A 21,690-nucleotide genomic window follows, 5' to 3' on the forward strand; every position below is an offset into this window, starting at 1 on the left:
AAGTTAAAAAGATGAATTCTTTATATGAGACAAGAATATAAAAATATGGGTAATTGTTGAAACTGGGGGGTGGTTACTTAGGGGTTTATTATACTATTCTTTATACTTTTGAGTATGAAATTTTCTATAATAAAGAAGTGCTTATCTAGCTTAGTGAAATTCATACCATCCTTTAAAAGAACTTTTCATTTTCCTGACATTTTAAACTATGATGCTAGTCATTTGAAAATAACTTTGTTATTGTAGTAACTTCTTGTTTTGTTCATTTATAGGCAAAGATTGAAAATGTGCAGAAAACAGGTTTCATCAAAGGACCAATGTTCAAAGGTGTTGCTTCTAGTCGATTTTTACCCAAAGGCACCAAGACAAAAGTTAACTTGGAGGAACAGGGACGACAGAAGGTGTCTTTCAGCTTCAGCCTTACAAAGAAAACTTTGCAGAACAGGTTTCTGACTGCACTTGGCAATGAAAAGCAAAATGATACTCCAAACTCCCCCGCTGGACCTCTTCAAGTAGACTTGACCCCTAAAATTAAAATGGACATTGGAGATACCTTATCTACTACAGAAGAATCTTCCCCACCAAAATCAAGGGTAGAATTGGGCAAAATTCATTTTAAGAAACATCTGCTTCATGTGACATCCAGACCACTGCTGACTACTGCCACAGCAGTGGCATCTCCATCACCTCCCGTAGTACCGTTACCAGCAGTCATAGCAGAATCAACAACTGTAGACTCACCACCCTCATCTCCACCTCCACCACCTCCACCTCCCCAGGCCACAATACCCTCACCACCAGCACCAGTAACAGAGCCAGTGGCCTTGCCACATGCATCAATCCCAGTTCTGATGACAGCACCAGTAGATGTAGCAGCTAGAGCACTGAAGGAACCACCCATTACAACTGTACCAGAATCTTCAGAAGTGGACACTAAGCAGGATGCTATATCTAATAGTTCAGAAGAACACATAACTCAAAATTTGAATGAGCAAGTAGATACTCCCTCACAAAAAGAAGATTCCCATATTGGGAAGGAAGAAGAAATTCCAGATAGTTCTAAGAGTAATCTGGGCTCTAAAAAAACAGGTTCTAAGAAGAAATCCTCACAATCTGAAGGCACCTTTCTTGCTTCAGAATCTGATGAAGATTCTGTACGGACTTCCTCAAGTCAAAGATCACATGATTTAAAATTTTCAACAGGCATTGAAAAGGAAAGAGATTCAAAAAAGAGCTTAGCACCTTTAAAAAGTGAGGATTTAGGGAAATCTTCACGATCTAAAACAGAGAGAGATGATAAATATTTTAGCTACTCAAAACTTGAAAGAGATACTCGGTATATATCTTCTCGATGTAGATCAGAGAGAGAGCGAAGGCAGAGCAGATCTCGTTCTAGATCTGACAGAGGCTCCAGAACTAGTTTATCCTATTCCCGGTCGGAACGATCCCATTATTACGACTCTGATCGTCGCTACCATAGGAGTTCCCCTTATCGAGAGAGGGCACGCTATTCCCGGCCGTATACAGATAACAGAGCTCGAGAGAGTTCTGACTCAGAAGAGGAGTATAAGAAGACCTATTCAAGGCGTACCTCCTCTCATTCTTTCTCTTACAGAGACCTAAGGACATCATCATCCTATTCTAAATCAGATCGGGACTGCAAAACTGAGTCCTCTTACTTGGAGATGGAGAAGAGAGGAAAGTATTCTTCTAAACTAGAAAGAGAATCCAAAAGGACTTCAGAAAGTGAAGCAATGAAAAGATGTTGTACTCCCCCTAATGAACTGGGATTCCGACGGGGGTCGTCCTATTCCAAGCATGATAACAGTGCTTCCCGTTATAAATCTGCCCTTTCAAAATCTATATCCAAGTCTGATAAATTTAAAAATTCTTTCTGTTGTACAGAATTAAATGAGGAAATCAAACCATCTCATTCTTTTAATTTACAGGCTCCTTGTTCAAAAGGTAGTGAATTAAGAATGATTAGTAAAATTCCTGAAAGAGAAAAGACTGGATCTCCATCTCCATCAAATCGATTAAATGATTCACCTACTTTTAAAAAGCTAGATGAATCCCTTATTTTTAAATCTGAATTTATAGGACATGATAGCCATGATAGTATTAAGGAATTAGACTCTTTATCTAAAGCAAAGAATGATCAATTAAGAAGTTATTGTCCCATAGAATTAAATATAAATGGATCTCCTGGGGCAGAATCTGATTTGGCAACATTTTGCACTTCTAAAACTGATACTGTTTTGATGTCTTCTGATGACAGTGTGACTGGATCGGAGGTATCCCCTTTGGTCAAAGCATGCATGCTTCCATCAAATGGATTTCAGAATATCAGTAGATGTAAAGAGAAAGACTTGGATGATACTTGCATGCTGCATAGTAAGTCAGGAAGCCCATTTAGAGAAGCAGAACCTCCGGTATCGCCACACCAAGATAAACTCATGTCTTTGCCAGTTATGACTATAGATTATTCCAAAACCGTAATTAAAGAACCAGTTGATATGACAGTTTCTTGCTGTAAAACCAAAGATTCAGATATATACTGTACTTCAAATGACAACCCTTCTTTGCATCATTCTGAAGCTGAAACGATTGAGCCTTCAGTTATGAAGATTTCTTCAAATAGCTTTATGAATGTGCATTTGAAATCAAAAACAGTAATATGTGATAACAGAACTCTGACAGATCAGCACTCAAAATTTGCATGTGAAGAATATAAACAGAGTGTTGGTAGCACTAGTTCAGCTGCTGTTAATCATTTCGATAATTTATATCAACCTATAGAGAGTTCAGGCATTGCTTCATCTCTTCAGAGTCTTCCACCAGGAATAAAAGTGGACAGTTTGACTCTCCTGCAATGTGGAGAGAACACCTCTCCAGTTTTGGATGCTGTGCTGAAGAGTAAAAGTTCAGAGTTTTTAAAGCTTGCAGAGAAAGAAACAGTAGAAGTAGGTAGCGGCCTTCCTGATTCAGGAAGGGGATTTGCTTCTTGGGAAAATAGGCATAATAATGGGTTATCTGGGAAAGGTGTGCAAGAGGTTCAAGAAGAAGGGGATTCCTTATTACCTGATAGAAGAGGAAGATCAGAAATCTCTTTAGATGAAGAAGGAGGAAGAGGACATGCACATACTTCTGATGATTCAGAAGTTGTATTTTCTTCTTGTGACTTGAATTTAACCATGGAAGACAGCGATGGTGTAACATATACCTTAAAATGTGACAGTAGTGGTCATGCCTCAGAGATTGTATCTACTGTCCATGAAGATTATTCTGGTTCTTCTGAAAGTTCAAGTGATGAAAGTGACTCTGAAGATACAGATTCTGATGATAGCAGTATTCCAAGAAACCGTCTTCAGTCTGTTGTGGTAGTGCCAAAGAATTCTACTTTGCCCATGGAAGAAACGAGTCCTTGTTCTTCTCGGAGCAGTCAGAGTTACAGACACTATTCTGACCACTGGGAAGATGAGAGATTGGAGTCAAGGAGACATTCATATGAGGAAAAATTTGAGAGTGTAGCAAGTAAACCCTGTTCTCAAACCGAGAAGTTCTTCCATCATAAAGGGACAGAGAAAAATCTGGAAGTTTCTTTCACACAGCCCAGCAGAAAACACATAGATAACCACCTGTCTGAAATGGCTCATCCTCAGAGTGATGGGGTTGATAGTACAAGTCATACAGATGTGAAATCTGACTTTCTAGGTCATCCAAATTCTGAGGAAACCACAAAAGCGAAAATAGTTTCTAGGCAGCAAGAAGAGCTGCCAGTTTATTCTTCTGATGATTTTGAGGATGTCCCAAATAAGTCTCGCCAACAAATCACTTTCCCTAACAGGCCAGATAGTAGACTGGGAAAAACAGAGTTGAGTTTTTCTTCCTCTTGTGAGCTCTCCCGAGTGGATGGTTTCCGCTCATCAGAAGAGCTCAGAAACCTAGGGTGGGAATTCTCTCAACAAGAAAAGCCTACTACCACATATCAGCAACCTGACAGCAGCTATGGAGCCTGCGGTGGACACAAGTATCAGCAAAGTGCAGAACATTATGGCGGGACACGGAATTACTGGCAAGGCAATGGCTACTGGGATCCAAGATCAGCAAGTAGACCTCCTGGAACTGGGGTTGTATATGATCGAATTCAAGGGCAGGTACCAGATTCCTTAACAGATGATCGTGAAGAGGAGGAGAATTGGGATCAACGTGGAGGATCTCATTTTTCAAGCCAGTCCAATAAATTTTTTCTATCCCTTCAGAAGGACAAGGGGTCAGTGCAAGCACCTGAAATAAGCAGCAATTCCATTAAGGACTCTTTATCTATGAACGAAAAGAAGGATCTTTCAAAAAACTTAGAAAAAAACGATATGAAAGATAGAGGGCCTCCTAAAAAAAGGAGACAGGAATTGGAGAGTGATTCTGAAAGTGATGGTGAACTTCAGGACAGAAAGAAAGTTCGAGTGGCGGTGGAGCAGGGGGAAACGGCAGTGCCCCTAGGCTCAGCACTGGTTGGGCCTTCTTGTGTCATGGAGGACTTCAGGGACCCACAGCGATGGAAAGAATGTGCCAAGCAAGGGAAGATGCCTTGTTACTTTGATCTGATTGAAGAAAATGTTTATTTAACAGAAAGGTAAGTTTGCCTAATACTTTTCCAACAAATTTTAACCACTTTTTGTTAAGAAAATTAGCTTTCAACAGTTTGGAATATATGAAGTCAATAGTTCATATTAGTTTTGTGATAAGATATACATTAAAAAAAATCTAAAAAGTATTTACCTATTTAGATCATGTCATGGTGTCCTTCCCTCGGTATATCCTTCCCCCAGCCCCTCAGAAGGTTTTTTTGGGTGGGGGGAGTCTCATTACCTCTTTGGTTCTGAAAGTATGATGTAGGCCAGCCCTATTTTTCTTAAATTCCTTTTACATGTGAAATTGTGATTAAAAAAAATGAAACAAAATCCCAGCAAAATAGTCTGCTCTTAGAGAAGAAAAAAGTAGTTGTGCTGGATTTTTTTTTTCTTTTCAAAAATGCTCAGAATTAAGTGTCTTTGAAAGGTACTTTATAAAGCTGGAACTAGATTAGAACACTGTTATCTGTCTAGTTTTTAAATCTATTGCTAATAGATTAAATTTGGCAATAGCATAGCCAGTATTTTAGAAATAAATGGTAAAACAGTTTACTACAGTTTTCTTTTTTTTTTTTTTTAAATATTTTATTTATTTATTCATGAGAGACACAGAAAGGGAGAGAAGGAGAGAGAGAGAGAGAGACAGGCAGAGGGAGAAGCAGGCTCCATGAAGGGAGCCCGACGTGGGACTCGATCCCAGGTCTCCAGGATCCAGGCCCTGGGCTAAACCACTGAGCCACCCGGGCTGCCCTACTACAGTTTTCTAACATGAAATAGGTATAAGGAGAATAGAAGTAATGAAAACATATTCCTCCAGAGCAGAGCTCCACAGCCTGCTTTCCTTCACCTGTTCTTGGCAGTCTTCTCATTTTCCCAATATAAATATGTGTTGAATGTGCCTTTAAAAAAAAAAAATCTGGGGATCCCTGGGTGGCGCAGCGGTTTGGCGCCTGCCTTTGGCCCAGGGCGCGATCCTGGAGACCCGGGATCGAATCCCACATCGGGCTTCCGGTGCATGGAGCCTGCTTCTCCCTCTGCCTATGTCTCTGCCTCTCTCTCTTTCTCTCTCTGTGACTATCATAAATAAATAAAAATTAAAAAAAAAAAATCTGTAGTATTCGAACCCTTTACCTTTTCCTTTTGGAAATTTCTCTGTTTAAGTATCTACCTAGCCATCATCTCTTTCAGTGTTAAAAAATTTTTTTATAATGAAAGTTTTTCACTGTGGTTAAGGTAAAGTTGAAGTTAGGTCACATGAGAAGTTTTTCATATTTAAACAAAAAACTTTTTTGGGGTGCTGGGTGGCTCAGTCTGTTGAGGGTCTGACTCTTGGTTTCAACTCAGGTCATGATCTCAGGGTTGTGAGATAGAGCCCCGTGTCAGGCTCTGCAGTGGGCATGGAGTCTATTTGAGATTCCCTCTCCCTCTCCCTCTGCATGTGTGCATTCTTTCTTTCTCAAAAAACACATCTTTAAAAATAAAACCCTCTTTGTGATATAGAAAGCCTCTTACCGTTATATTCATTTGTATCTAGTAAATTAGGTTTAAATTTAAAATATTGAATATGTTAAGTAGTAGTTTTTAGGAATTGTGTGAGTACATTGATACAATCTCCAGAGTCTTTGTAAAAGACTAGAAGTAAAACTAATTAACCCCATCCTCTGGGATTTACTCAGCAGTGAGATCCAGATACATATAAGACCATACATATAGATATGGTAGATGGGAACATTGGAGAGCCTTTTTGGAGTGGGGAGCATTTATATATATTCAACATTTTTAAAGTACCTATTGTTATATGCTGGGCAGTTAGGAGCCACCAAGAAGACAAATTATTGTAAAATAGTTTTGAGTACAGTGAGAAAATTCTTTTTGTTATGTCTGATGAAAATAGGGTTACCTAAATCTGTGCCCATTAGTCCTAATCTGGCCTTATGGAGCAATAAATAATAAAGCTGCTGATTTTTCCAAATTACAGTTCTTACATACTTAGAAATAGATAGATATTTGGTTTATCTTAGTTCTGTTTCTTCAGGCTAGAAATATTCATACACTCATTAATGAATGGTACCTTGAATTGATCCAGATGAGACATTCTTGTTACTCAAACTTAATTGAGGCTATCTGGAAACTCTTCAGGTACTTTATAAACTGGGACTATAATAGAACATATGTTGAAGATGAAAGCAGATTAGTTAGAGTATTAAGATAGCCACATAGAGCTTCTGTGCTCTTCACTGTCTGGTAGTTGGGAAGAGAGTCAGACTGCCGTAATCTTAAGAAGGAGCTCTGGGATGCCTGGGTGGCTCAGTGGTTGAGCATCTGCCTTCGGCTCAGGGCGTGATCCCATGGTCTGGGGATTGAGTTCCACATCAGGCTCCCTGAGAGGAGCCTGCTTCTCCCTCTGCCTGTGTCTCAGTGTCTATTTCTCTGCCTTTCTTGTGAATAAATAAAATCTTAAAAAAAAAAAAAAAAAAGGATCTTTATTTTTCTTTTTGACAAGGGTTAGAAAGAGAGTTCAACGTTTCAACATAAAGGCTAGGAAATAATCACATTTTGATTTTTTTTTTTTAATTTATTTATTCATGAGAGACACACACACAGAAGCAGAGACACAGGCAGTGAGAGAAGCAGGCTCCTCGCAGGGAGCCTGATGTGGAACTTGATCCACACTTCATGCAGGGAGCCCGACATGGGACTCGATCCTGGGTCTCCAGGGTCATACCCTGGGCTGAAGGCAGGTGCTAAACCGCTGAGCCACCCAGGGATCCCACATTTTGATTTTCCTTGCAAACTGTGGCGTAGATATTTATGAACCCATTCAGTTTTGAACAGTTTCCCTTTTTACCACCAAATCAGTCTGTGTTGAGAAAGTTTAGCCCTCTGATATTCTCTGTAACACCTGGTTATTTGTAATGCAGTTCTGTAAATTCTACTTTTTTTTTTTAATCATTCAGCTTTTCTTTAAACAAGATTTTAGAAACACAGTGTTACTGAAAGATTCTCTGAAAGATTTACTGTGTTAAAAACTATTTTTTAAGAGTGCCTGTGTAGCTCAGTCTGTTAGATGTCTGACTTGGTATCAGCTCAGGTCATAATCTCAGGGTTGTGAGATTGAGCCTCGCTTTGAGCTCTGTGCTAAGCGTGGAGCCTACTTAAGATTCTCTCTCCCTCTGCCCCTCCCCCCTTGCATGTGTGCTCTCTCTGCTCTCTAAAAAAAAAAAAAGTATATATATTTTTTATATATTTTCTTCCTCAACCATTTCTTCATCCAGGATGACTGATTCTTCACTTTAATCAGCTGTGTCACTTTTTGATTGTCATGAGTTTTCCTATTTTTTTCCTGAGCCAAATGTGACAATTACATTGTGACAATTACATCTTAGATTGCTCAGAATTTGTGGCTTAGCTGACCTGGACTAGGAAATGAGGGCTGAGTCCAAAATGTTAAACTTGAATGTACCCTATCTTCCCTTTTGCCAGGGCTACAGGTTGCTTCTTATTCTTATTGTGCCATGATAAGTCTTAGTGTTTTCAGTCTCACAGATGCTAGTGAAGAGAGGTTTTCCTCCTTTTGAATATTTGACTTAACCAGAATCATTAAATGTGAAACTAATGAGATTTAGCACATATTTGATTGTGTATGTTGTATCATTGGCAGATTTCTTAAACCAATTCTTGTGAAATTTTACCTACTAGAAAGAAGAATAAATCCCATCGGGATATTAAGCGAATGCAGTGTGAGTGTACACCTCTTTCTAAAGATGAAAGAGCTCAAGGTGAAATAGCATGTGGGGAAGATTGTCTTAATCGTCTCCTCATGATTGAATGGTAAGTAAATTAAAATGCTCTCATTTTGCTCAATTGTTCTATTAAATGTCTCAAAATAGTAAAAAGAATTAGTAATGGGTCAGAATTTAACTTTTCTCCTTCTACCTAATGTCAAGTATTTGTAAGCCCTGAAATCTCCAATGTATAATAGTGTTTATAAGGAGACAAATTTCCCTTGCATTGTGCGTTATAGTATTCATAGTCAGTGCTCTGTAAAGTAGCTTTATTACTAACATAATAGTAGCCTTTTATCTCTTGAAAAGTTCATGTCCTGAGAGGTAAATGTTGGTATTTTCTAGCTTTTACTGTAAAATGAGATATAACTTTAGCATTTCAAAAGTACATAAAGTAAACTGTCTTCCAAACCCCAATCCCTCTAGTTCTGGTCTTTTCAGATAAATTTTTTGCCTATACCAACATTCTTAGATACTTCCATTTTTTATGTATAGAAATGAAATCTTTTCCACATGCTTTTTTGAATTTTATCCTCTCACCCCGGGCCAAACACACTCTCTTAAATATGTTTTGGAGACCTATTCAGAGCTACACATACAGACCTACATAAATCTTCCCTAGATTACTTTATTAGTCTATTTAGTTAACTCATAATTATTCATATTCTATTGAGAGACATTTGCTTCTATATTTTTCTTATAAACAGTAAACATCTTTATGTTAAAAAACGTGATTTTTTTTTATCAGTTTGATGAAAAATTGTATCATTTTTAACATGGGGAGAATATTAGGGTGATTTATAGTGTAGATACCTTGTTTTTAGTGTTAATAAAATGTTTTCTTTCAAACTCAGTTTTTGGTTTTGCTCACATTCTAGTATTTTGAGAATAAACCTATACCTCAGAAAAATAAAGAGAAAGCACTTTGGTATTCCTTTATCTAAACTATCTAAAAGTAGATATGACAGTGCACATATAAGAAGAGAAGACACGAGTTAGCACTATTCTCCTAACTTGACCTTGTTGCTCTGGTCTCTGCATTTTTCTGACTTTTCCTGCCTGTCAACATCAGGTTCAAATTTAAGCTGGTGTTCAGAGCTCTTCATAGTAGGTCAACCTGCCTTTCCATCTTCTAGCAGCCCACCTATCTTATCAGTCATCCTCTGCTGTTTTGTTTTCCATTCCTCAAGTGGGTCTTGTTTCCTGTTTCTGCATACAGGCAGGCCCTGCTGAGTATCTCTTGTTGTTGTTGTTGTTGTTGTTTTAATTTTTTAATCTGTCTACATCCTATGTGTCATTAGAGATTCTACGTTGAAGAATTAATTTTCTCCATTTCTCATTTCAGTTCTTCTCGGTGTCCAAATGGGGATTATTGTTCCAATAGACGATTTCAGAGAAAGCAGCACGCAGATGTGGAAGTCATACTCACAGAAAAGAAAGGCTGGGGCTTGAGAGCTGCCAAAGACCTTCCTTCGTAAGTTATGTTTTAATCATCTTTCACTTCATTTTTGTGTTGTTGAAGTTGGTTAGCTACATAGGAAAATAATGTGTCTGTTATATACTGAAGTTTAATAATGATGATTGTGCAGAATAACCACTTGGTAGTTAGTTTGTAAAAATATTTTTTTCCCATATCTTTGAGGAAATTAAAAAGAAAAAATTTCCTCTATCTCTTTCTATATATGAAGGGAATTTTGTCATTGTGACATTTAGACCAGATAGGTCCTTCTTTGTCTGGTAGTTACTTTTCCTTTAATTCCAAGCAATTACCAAGTACTTGCTGTAGACCCCCAGAATCCCTATGAAACTCTGTAAGGATTTGGGACAGAATCTATAAGTCTATATAAAACTGTGTTGAGATAACAGTGGAAGGAGAGTATCAGATTATCAAGGTAGGGAATTAAAGCATACTTGATACACAATCAGTAAACATTTATTGAATGAATAAATGTTACCTTCCATCTAACTCATGTAACCTTTTTATACGTAATGCAATAAAAGATTCATTTTATTTTCTACCATATTCAGTATTTCCTTTAAACACTAATTTTTTTAATGGTAGGGAGGGACAGAAGGAGAGAGAGAAAATTCTAAGAAGGCTTCACACCCTGTGCAGAGCCTGATGCTCGATATTACAACCCTAAGATCATGACCAGAACAGAAATCGAATCAGACATTTAACTAACCGAGCCACCCAGGTGCTCCTAAATTTTTTTATTTATAGCATATTTAAGTATTATGAAAAATGAATACCTTTTTCTTTAAAGTTAAATTACATGTATTTACGATTAGAAAACTCTTCTATATATGTAAAAGGAATAAAAACATTTTAAACTGTTCCCTAAAGCTCTTTAGCTTTTCTAAGCTTCTCACAAAAAACTCTGCTTTCGTAAAATAAACTAGGACTGAATATTTCCATGTTTCCCACATTTTCCTGCTCGTATAGCTTCCATATTCTGATGATAGTGTCAGTTTCATGTTTTAGTTCCAGGCTATTTAAATATTGATTGGTATTCATTGAAAAGGACACATTGTCAGATATACACAGGATGAGGAGGGCTTTGGAGCTAATCTGCTAGTTAGTGTTAAATACCATGACATTCTCTCTATATATTATACCTATTTCTTCTCTATTGAAGGTACTAAATAACCAAGGAAAGACCAATCAGGGGTGGAAGATAACTGAAAGAATTCAAGGAGAGAGATTAATCATAATCACTGATAAATGCTAGAGAAAACTCACAGAGAATGCAGTGAGAGAAAAGGTCTATTTGGCTTCTAACGTCATCAGAGACCTTTGAGTAAAGGCAATAGAAGGGCTGCTATATTTAAATTACCATCTTTTTTCTCAGAACATAAAGCCTCTAATATTTCAGTGCCTCTTGATTTCTTCAGAGCTGTTTCTCAGCTCTAAATCACTGTTTTCATGATAATGTAAACCAGATTTGAGTGCTTAATATCCAGTTAGATCAGGGATATATATTTTGGTAGTATGTATAAATGTAAAAGTGTCTTAGAAAGAACGAGAAAACCTCAGATGCTAGGTACTTTACATATATTTTAATTATATCTTGTATAATACTAAATTTATCCACTTTGCAATATTTTGTTGAATCTACTATTTTTTGCATGGATGTATGTGTTTTCTATATAGCTCCTAGGCAGGAAGTGCTATTGTTTCCCTTTTGTTTTGCTAGGAACACCTTCGTCCTAGAATATTGTGGAGAAGTACTTGATCATAAAGAGTTTAAAGCCCGGGTAAAGGAGTATGCACGAAACAAAAACATCCACTACTATTTCATGGCCCTGAAGAATGATGAGGTGAGCAGTGTGAATGTGTTTGCTTTGAAACAGATCTGGAGGGATCCCTGGGTGGCGCAGCGGTTTGGCGCCTGCCTTTGGCCCAGGGCGCGATCCTGGAGACCCGGGATCGAATCCCACATCGGGCTCCCGGTGCATGGAGCCTCCTCCTCCCTCTGCCTATGTCTCTGACTCTCTCTCTCTCTCTCTCTGTGTCTATCATAAAAAAAAAAAAAAAAAAGAAAAGAAAAGAAAGAAACAGATCTGGAAATTGTTGAGTGTGAAGGCATCATTGATATGGACCGGTCTTTTTTTTTTTTTTTTTTTTTTTTGGACCAGTCTTTAAAAGACATTAAGTGATGACAAAAAAGAGGGGTATTAACTGATATCCCCAGAGGTTTTTTTTTTTTTTTTTGATGTGGGTTATATTTGTCACTACTTACATAAAAATTAAAGCCAGAAATTGAAAAATACTTATTAAACCACTGGAAAGTAACAAGCCCATAATATATTGACATAAATAACATGTTTTTATAAAAATAAAGTGTTTTCAAACAGTTTTTGTTTTAAACTGAGGAATGCCATTATTTTACATTTTTATGAATACCTCTAATGTCTGGTATAATAAAATTTAGGTAGATTCTCATATCTGTCTCTATATCCAGTCCTGAAAAACCTAATTCTAGGTCTTACCCCTGGACCTGCTGAATCTAACTCTTGAGGTGGGCCCAGGAGGAGTTTTAACAGGCTCTTCAGGGAATTTGGATACACACTCCAGTTTGAGAGCTACTGCACTATGGTATAACATGCACCTTAAAATGGAGTTTTATACACATGAATTGAAATTGGAATAAAAGAGGATGTAAGAAGTATCTAAAAGTAAATCAAAGAGACATTGTTAGATATGGAAATAGTTTTTCCTGTAACTAAGATGTTTATAGTTTGCGGATCTGCCAGAGGAAGCAGTCAATTATTTGTCACTTGGATGTGTCTATACATGAAAGAGGAGGGGATTTGAGGATGTAGGTCATACATTTGCCTAATGCTTCTCCTTTGCAACACATACATGTATTTTGAGATCTCATTTTTAATTCTTAAATGGTCCTTTTCCCCAGATAATAGATGCCACCCAGAAAGGAAACTGCTCTCGTTTCATGAATCACAGCTGTGAACCAAACTGTGAGACTCAAAAAGTAAGTTGAGGTACATTTAGAGTTTGGGATACCTTGTTCAAAATTGCTGTTCTTTTAATTTTAAATTCTATATCAAGGATACCTGTGGATTTTATTTTTTAATCATTTTAATTTTTTCCTACTCTGTTATTAAAAATCATACTTTAAGTTTAGATATTTATAAAATAATACAGAAACAGTATAGAGTTCCATATACTTCACCTAGTTTGCCCAAATGTTCACAGTGTACAGAACTATTATATAATTACCCAATCCAGGAAATACTATTAACTGTTAACTAATCTAAAGTCTTTATGCAGATTTTGCCATCTGTCATTTTTCTGGACTAGGATCCAACCCAGGAACTCCTATTGAATTTTATTGTCACCTCTCGTTGCCCATAACTTTTGACTGTTATTTCAGAGGTACCAAAATGCAAAACTAAAATTTAATTTTGATGATGTCCAGTGTATACTCTTATATTCAGATTTTTATCAGCTGCCCTATTTGGCTGTTTTAATAATGGACTGAATGGCCACAGATGAGAGGGATTATATGCGATGTACATGTAGTTACACTGCTTTTCAACAAGGCTCGGCTCTGGGTCTTGCTTATCTCTATGCCTGGCACATAGTTGACACTTGGTAAATTCATTTATTGAATTTGATAAAACATTTTGAAATAATGATTCTAGTGTTCTAATTTGTGTTTTGAGCTTAGAAAAATATGTATATGTTAGAACATTGGTTCTTTTTTAGGCTAAGAAAGCAATGGACCCACTTCCTAGAGAACTAATATCAATGATTCTCTCTAATATTAAAATAGTGCTTTTGACTCCTAGGTATTTTTGTCCTTTGATCTGCGTACTAATATATTAGATATGGTTCTTCTAAGAGCCAAGCCATATAATAAATAGGAGAACCAAGTCCATAATCATTTAACCTAAGTTCTGGTTGTAGTTTTTGCTTATACCTGCTAAGCCGTATGTTTAACTGTGAGACTCCAATTGTACTGGGTCCCTTCATCTTTTTAAGTCTGGGTTTTTTTCATCAGTAACATGTTCACATGGTCTGGACAGGAGCTCTACGGTTGACTTATATCTTACATCATATTCTGGAACTACCAGTTCTAACCCCTGTATATTTACTCCCATTTGAATTCTTGAGTTACATGCAACTGTTTTCATGCTTTCTTCTCCTTTCACTACAGTCAGTCATATGACCACTGCTTCATGAAATTAAACATTGGTCATCATTGTTTACCTAGTTCCATGTTCCATCTCATCTTAGAATAGTTACTTTTAACATAATACAAGGCAATACCAGTTTGCCTATGATAGTCAGTGACAAGCATTTCCTATTTGCGTATTTTTAGTATAAGGGAATTTTTATTGTGTGGAAATGTATATTAGACAAGTTAAAGTAGCAGTTACTTTTATTAGAGACAAATTATAGGCAATACTCAATCTGGTAGTATTAAATAAGAGTAACACTTAAATATGTTAGTTTATTTAAAGAAAAATGTCCTTACTTGCTATTTGGAAAAGCTTTTATAGTGTAAAGAGGCACATGTGTAATTAAGGCAGATGATGATCTTTAAAGAAAAACAGATTAATCAGTTACTAATTTCTTTTCTTTTAAAAACAACATTTCAGTGGACTGTGAACGGACAACTGAGAGTCGGGTTTTTTACCACCAAACTGGTTCCTTCAGGCTCAGAGTTAACATTTGACTATCAGTTCCAAAGATATGGGTGAGTTTTGTTTTTATTCTGTTTTGCTGCTTCTAATGGGGAAATGGACTGTTCAGATATAAAGATTTAAGACTTTGATGTGAATTACTAGAAAGTAATATGTACCCACAACTCTTTACTCTTAGTTTTGTGTATTTTTCCTACTGTATGACACTTGTGGCCATAAAGGGATTTGTACATGAACTACATAAATTTCCTCTGAATTTCATGCTTATTTGTATAATTATGCTTCTTATGTAACTAAAAAGCCCTTTTTATTACATAAATGTCTACAGTGTATGTGTGTGCATGTACATGTAAAGAGAATAGTGTAATAAATCCCTGTATATCCATCATCCATTAGTTATCAGCTCATGACTAATCTTTCTGATCCATACCACATTATTGAAAAATAATTTACTTAATCTCTCTAACCAAAATAACAACTGATGTAGTAGCAATGAATACCCCCAGCATCTATGTTGTGGTTTCATAGAACCCCACTAAAAGGAATAGGGTTCCTTGGAGAAGTGACTGATTTCAAGTTAAGACAGAAATTGAACCAGATGATCTTGGATTATTTTGTCATGCCAGAAAACCCATGTATAAAAGATGACAGTCTTTTTTTTTTTTTTTTTTTTTTTTAAAGATGACAGTCTTGTCAAAGGGACTTGGAGCTAGCTTGAATAGGTTCTCACAATAAGTGGGAAACTTCTTATTAACACTTAAGCACCAATAAGGATAATAACTATAGTGGTTTGAAACCTATTAATGTAAAATCCATGAGATTTAATGATACTTTAAAAATAAAAGTGCTTTAGTCATAATAGAAGGGAACCAATTCATGATTTTCTTTTCATGTTTTAGCTATTTTTTGTTGAAAATGTCGCATAACATAAAATTCACCTTTTTAACCATTTTTAAGGTGTACAATTTAGTGGCATTTAATACAGTCATATTTTTTAAAAAGATTTTTAAATTTATTTATTCCTGAGAGACACAGAAGCAGAGACATAGAGGGAGAAGCAGGCTCTCCACAGGGAGCCTGATGTGGGACTTGATCCCCAGGCCAGGATCACACCCTGACCCAAAGGCAGATGCTTAACCGCTGAGCCACCCAGGTGTCCCTACAGTCACATTTTGTATAGCCATCACCACTCTCTAGTTCCAGAATATTTTTATCATCCCAAAAGCAGCCTCTGTATGTATTAAGCTATCAGGCCCCATTTCTCCCTTTTCCTAGCCCCTGGCAAACACTGATCTACTTCTATATCTATGGATTATTCTGTGTGTTTCACATAAATTGAATCATACAAATGTGATACTTTGTGACTTTTTTAGCATAATGTTTTTAAGGTTCATGTTGTAGCATGTACCAATATTTCATTCCTTTTTTAAGGCTAAATAATATTCCATTGTGTGCGTGCGTATGTACTCGTGTGTATATATGTATATATAAACACACAAACCATATTTTGTTTTATCCATTCATCTGTCAGTGGGCATTTGGGTTGTTTCCACCTTTTGGCTATTGTAAATAATGCTGCAGTGAGCATTGGTGAATAAATCAATTCATGATTTTTATTTTTTTAATTTCTTTTTTGAAAGATCTTTAAAAAAAATTATTCGTGAGAGATAGAAAGACAGAAACATAGGCAGAGGGAGAAGCAGGCTGTCATTATCAGGACCCCAGGATCACGCCCTGAACCGAAGGCAGATGCTCAATCACTGAGCCATCCAGGCACCCCCAATTCATGATTTTTAAAAAGTGGTTTAAAAGTTTAAAAAAGAGAAAAAAAATCAAGCTTTTATCCTGTCTTCCCTAAGTTAATTCTTCTCTAGTTTAAACCAAATAATTGATGAGAGGAAGTTCTTTGGAGGTCATTTCAGCTAATAAATGAAGTAGTAATGGTATCTCCATTTTGCAGCACCTTGTGGACTTGTAGGCAATTGGTGTAGCATTCAGGGAATGAATGCAGACCAGGTTGTACGTAGGACTTCATATTTTGTTTCCTCTTATGTTTGCACTGTCCTCTTTGAAGGAAGGGGAACTAGAAATCAAGTGTTGTTTGTTATTTCTTGCTCTACTTATTGAATAATTTATTTTTAGGCCTCTAATTACTAGTGTCAAACTAAATCAGTTTCCGTTTGGTACAGTTCTTCATGCATTTCTCAGGTAGCTCTAGTCACAGAATAAATAAATGGCTGTGATGGTTTGTACCCAGGCTTGTAAAGTTAGGTTTGTGTTCTTTCCACCATTTTTCTTGACTCCATGGTTATATTTACTTATTACTATGTTTCTTATTAGTATTTCATTTTTATGTGGTAACTGTTAATAATCCTGTGTTTCCTTTAAGTATCCTGTACATGTTGAATTTTGTATCTGTATATGTATTTATAACAATACATTTTGTTTGTTCAGTTAAACATTTACATGTAAGAGATGTTGAGCTGGAACCCATGGGTGGCTCAGTGGATGAACATATGCCTTCAGCTCAGAGCATCATCCTGGGGTCCTGGGATCTAGTTCTACATCAGGCTCCCCACAGGGAGTCTGGTTCTCCCTCTGCCTATGTCTCTGCCTCTTTCTCTGTGTCTCTCATGTACTTTAAAAAAAAAAAAGATGTTGAATTATTTAAGCAGTTTTGTTCTTAGCTCAAATATGTAAATGAGCTTTTATTTTTATACATTAGTAGGTACTCATAAAGTGGAGGAATTACTCATTGGTTTCTTGACTGATTTTGTCTAGCTAATGAAGGAAAACTGGGAAAAGAATGACTATTTTTTTAATAGCAGTTTTCAGGCATTTGCCTTAAATAGTATCAGGTTTGTTGGAGTCTCTTAAAATAGTTACTTGTTTTTAGGCTGAATTGATTTCTGTCTTGTATGTGATTGTTATATTGTTGACATTTTTATATGGTTTACTTTCACATAGCTGACATCTTTCCTATGCTCCTTAAACAGAAAAGAAGCTCAGAAATGTTTCTGTGGGTCAGCTAACTGCCGAGGTTACCTGGGAGGAGAGAACAGAGTCAGTATCAGAGCAGCAGGAGGAAAAATGAAGAAGGAGCGATCCCGTAAGAAGGATTCAGTAAGTGTTTCATCTTTTCTTTCAACTTTTACCATAAATGTTTTAAGAAGGGAAGTAGCTTTTCTGACTGAAATTTGAAAAGTCAGACTACAGCCAGAGAAAGTCAGGATCAGATGAACTAATCAGGAAAAGTATGGTTGCTATTTTTATTTCCAGTTCATAGAAATTAGATTTAGGTATTGAGAATTATTGAAGCCATCTTATAAACACATGGGCTAATAGTTTTTTGGAGCCTGTAAAACTTCTTATCCTAAGTACAAATAAAATGTTTATCTACTAGCTTACTTAAGTCTGATCTACAGTTCTAATCTTTTCATATTGGTTTGGGTTTTTTTTGTGTGGAACTCTTAAAAGTTTACACGTGTTCCTATAATATCTGAAAATCCTCTTTGGAGTATAAAGTGAGTTTTGAGAAGTAACAGGCAACCCAGGAGTGAGAATGGAATGGTGAAAGTAGGTCTTTTCAATTACCACATTAGCACAGTAATCAGTAGCCTTTTTTCTACCCCCAGTCACCTCAGTTACTACTACTGGAGGAAGGATCTAGCTTGTTAATAAAGGGACTCCTAACTGAGAGAAGGACTTCATGTTGTTTTTTAAAATTCCCTTTCCCTTTTTCTGAGGATCCCTTCACCAGAACGGTATTTCTTAGCCTCAGAACCACCTGACAGAGCCCACAGTGAAAATGCACATTTTTCGGGTCTATCCCCAGACCTATGAATCTTAGTGGAGGGTTAAGAGCAGGGGCTAGGGGGCTAAAGGGATTAGTCAGCAAATTCCCTTATGATTCTTTAGCAGTTACCTCATGCCTGGGATTTTCAGGAACTCCTACAGTAAGAATTATAAATGGCTGCAGAAATTAAGTATAAATTACTATTCAGGAGCACTTGGGTGGCTCAGTCAGTTAAGCGTCTACCTTTGGGTCAGGTCATGATCTCAGGGTGCTAGGATCGAGCCCCCTGCTCAACAAGGAACCTGCTTCTCCCTGTCATGTTCCCCCTGCTGTGTGCATGTGCATATGCTCTCTTTCTCTCTCTCAAATAAATAAAATCTTTAATAAAAAAAAGTTTAAATCACTGTTTAGATGAGATAGAAGATGTAATGGGACAAGGGGATAAAAGTATAATGGTTAAAAGGTGAGGTCAGGAAGCCCAAATTAATTGGGGAGAATTAATATGGAAAATCTGAGCTCCATAAGAAGCCATAGATAGCAAAAACTGTTGGAAAGGGCAGTTGAAAAATATAAAAGGCCTTTTAAAAAGTGCCAAAAAGGAAAGTTTCAACAAATACCTGTGTTGGTAGACCACTCAAGATGAACATGTTCATTAGAGTATTGTGTGTGCTTCAGCTCTCTTTTTGGAGAGCATATAGATTGTAATGGTGTGCCAGACACTCTGCTAAGCACTTGACACATTAACTCACGTAATTCTCACAATAAACTCTGCAATTGGGTACAGAGATTTTTCTTATATTGTTTTGTATAGAGTTTTAGAAATGGTATGTTTATTTCTGTAATTTTTTAATTCTTTTTTTTTTTAAGATATATTTATTCATGAGAGACACAGAGAGAGAGAGAGGCAGAGACACAGGCAGAGGGAGAAGCAGGCTCCATGCAGGGAGCCTGACATGGGACTTGATCCCGGATCTCCAGGATCACACTGTGGGCTGAAGGCGGCACTAAACTGCTGAGCCACCTGGGCTGCCCTAATTTTTTTATTCTTGTTCTAAAATCTGATCCACACTGATTTATATTAAACATATTTTTAACTGTTAAAAGGTTTTTCATCCTTTAAGTTTATATGTAGTCCTAGTAATGGACGCTAGTGTTCTTAAGCTTTGGCTGGTAATGTCATAGTATCTGTACATGTCTCTCTCTCTCTTTTTTTTAAAGATTTTATTTATTTATTCATGAGAGACACAGAGAGGGAGAGAGAGAAAGAGGCAGAGACACAGGCAGAGGAAGAAGCAGGCTCCATGCAGGGAGCCTGATGTGGGACTTGATCCCAGGTCTCCAGGATCAGGCCCTGGGCTGAAGGTGGCGCTAAACCACTAAGCCACCCAGGCTGCCCTGTACATGTCTCTTCTACACATGTTTCTTAAAGGCGTGTCCATGGAAGTTGAGTCCTTGGGTCAAAGCCTGTTAGCCTTCTTGACTTGCCTGTTGCAGGAAATTATTCTCTAACCTTCGTTAAGATTGCTTTCATTTTTAACTTTCATTGTTTTATAATTGATAGTTAATAGAACAGCCACAAAATAGTTATTAAACATGATTTGTGCTTAATCCACATAAAAACTTCCCTTTGGCTATTTCCTGTTCTCAAAACTTATAGAACAAGCATTTTCTAAAAACTGTATTATTGGTAGGGGGCGTCCTTAAAATATGATGGTTTTTAGGCGGCGTTATATCTCCATCATACCAATATCAGATGACTTTCTATCTGGTAAGATTCAAGAACATCCGAAGGCACTAGAGTGTAGGCATTCCTTTTCTTTGTTTGCTTGTATTTATTCTGGTAATGGTTTGTATCAGTATAGGCTTTGGTTTTTATAGACTGAATTAGGTATAACATGAATCCAGTCATCATGGGTTACTCTGGTTGTGAATTTGAAGTTATTCCAGAATGAGAATGATTTGGATAAAACTTTGCACAGATAGAGGAATGACCTAGAATGATTCTAGGTTTCTAGGAGGGTTATTTCCCCTGACTTTGGTAATGAAGTGTTGAGCTTTAGTTTTACTTAGATTGTCTCCTACTGAAATTCCCTTCTGTATACCTAGATTCTGAATTCTAGTCAGCTACAATTAGAGTCTTGGGAATACTTTTGGGTAGAGGATACCACAGAAAGGATAAAATAGCACGGTTTGTTTGTTTGTTTTTTAAAGATTTTATTTGACAGATAAAGCCAGAGAGCACAAGTTGAGGGAATGGAAATGGGAAAGGGAGAAGCAGGCTTTCCAGTGATCAGGGAGCCCAGTTGGGTTCGATCTCAGGATCCTGGGATCATGACCTAAGCGAAAGGCAGACGCTTAACCAATTGAGCCACCCAGGTCCTCTGATAGCACAGTTTAAAATATAGTTTTGCATATTTTAACTATTAAAAATATGTTAATAGAACTATAGCCTGCATCCCCCATATTAGCCCTTAATTGGCAAACATTTTTTTATTTCTTATGATTGTATTTATCTATAGCTTATCTGCTTAACAAATCTAGAAGCTCTTCCAATCAAAGGTGGTTGTCTTTTTTGGGGACGTCACAAACCAGGTAATTACCTAATGTAATTACTGGCTAAATACTTAGCTGATGGAGGTATATTAAGTCCCTGTTATGTGATGATATTTGTAGTTTGTAAAGTACAAACATGGAATAGTCTGAAACTTCCCTTAGTCTCTTTTGAGTTTGTGAAACAAATTAATGATAACTAATTTACACAATAAGGATGAAAAAACACAGAGGAAACACTTGGCTTTCAACACAGAACAAACAAGTATTAATATCCAAAATATATAGAGAGCTCCTACTAATCAATAAGAAAAAAATCCAACACAAAAGAAAAATAACAGACAACATCCAGACACTTCATTAATCCAAAAAGCCTAAAAAAATTTTTTTAAATAAAAATAAAATAATTAATTAAAAAATTTAAAAATTCAAAAAGCCAATAAAAAGATGTTCCGCCTCATTAGTGATGAGGGAATATCAAAACTATCAGATGTCAGATGTCATTTATATGCTCAGACTTGATAAAAAGTCTGATAACTCATAAGAACAGGAGATCTCCTACAGTGCTGGTGGGGGTGTTAAGTGGATACAACCACTTTTGAAAACACTTTGGAGGGGTATGTGGGTGTGTCAGTCAGTTAAGTATCTGCCTTTGGCTCAGATCATGATCTCAAGGCCCTGCTCAGCAGGAGTCTGCTGCTCCCTCCCCCTCTGCACATGTACTTCAGCGTGCAAGAGCACTTTCTCTCGCTCTTTG

At 36.8% G+C, this 21,690-nt stretch overlaps 1 protein-coding gene across 5 annotated transcripts in view; it reads left to right on the plus strand.

The window, feature by feature from the left end:
- The first annotated feature begins 272 nt into the window (after positions 1-272).
- Positions 273-21,690, plus strand: part of SETD2 (SET domain containing 2, histone lysine methyltransferase) — a 90,768-nt gene continuing 69,350 nt past the window's right edge. For all 5 annotated transcript variants that reach the window (XR_013357967.1, XR_013357968.1, XM_077859094.1 and 2 more), the window contains exons 1-7: positions 273-4,633; positions 8,331-8,462; positions 9,762-9,890; positions 11,614-11,737; positions 12,832-12,909; positions 14,543-14,640; positions 17,584-17,710. Coding sequence is in view for 3 of the 5 variants with exons in the window: in XM_077859094.1 (XP_077715220.1) it covers positions 318-4,633; positions 8,331-8,462; positions 9,762-9,890; positions 11,614-11,737; positions 12,832-12,909; positions 14,543-14,640; positions 17,584-17,710 (5,004 nt within the window). In the remaining 2 variants the exon portion in view is untranslated. The remainder of the gene's footprint in view (positions 4,634-8,330; positions 8,463-9,761; positions 9,891-11,613; positions 11,738-12,831; positions 12,910-14,542; positions 14,641-17,583; positions 17,711-21,690) is intronic.

The sequence above is a fragment of the Canis aureus genome, chromosome 19 (genome assembly GCF_053574225.1).
Source record: "Canis aureus isolate CA01 chromosome 19, VMU_Caureus_v.1.0, whole genome shotgun sequence".
NCBI lineage: Eukaryota > Metazoa > Chordata > Mammalia > Carnivora > Canidae > Canis > Canis aureus.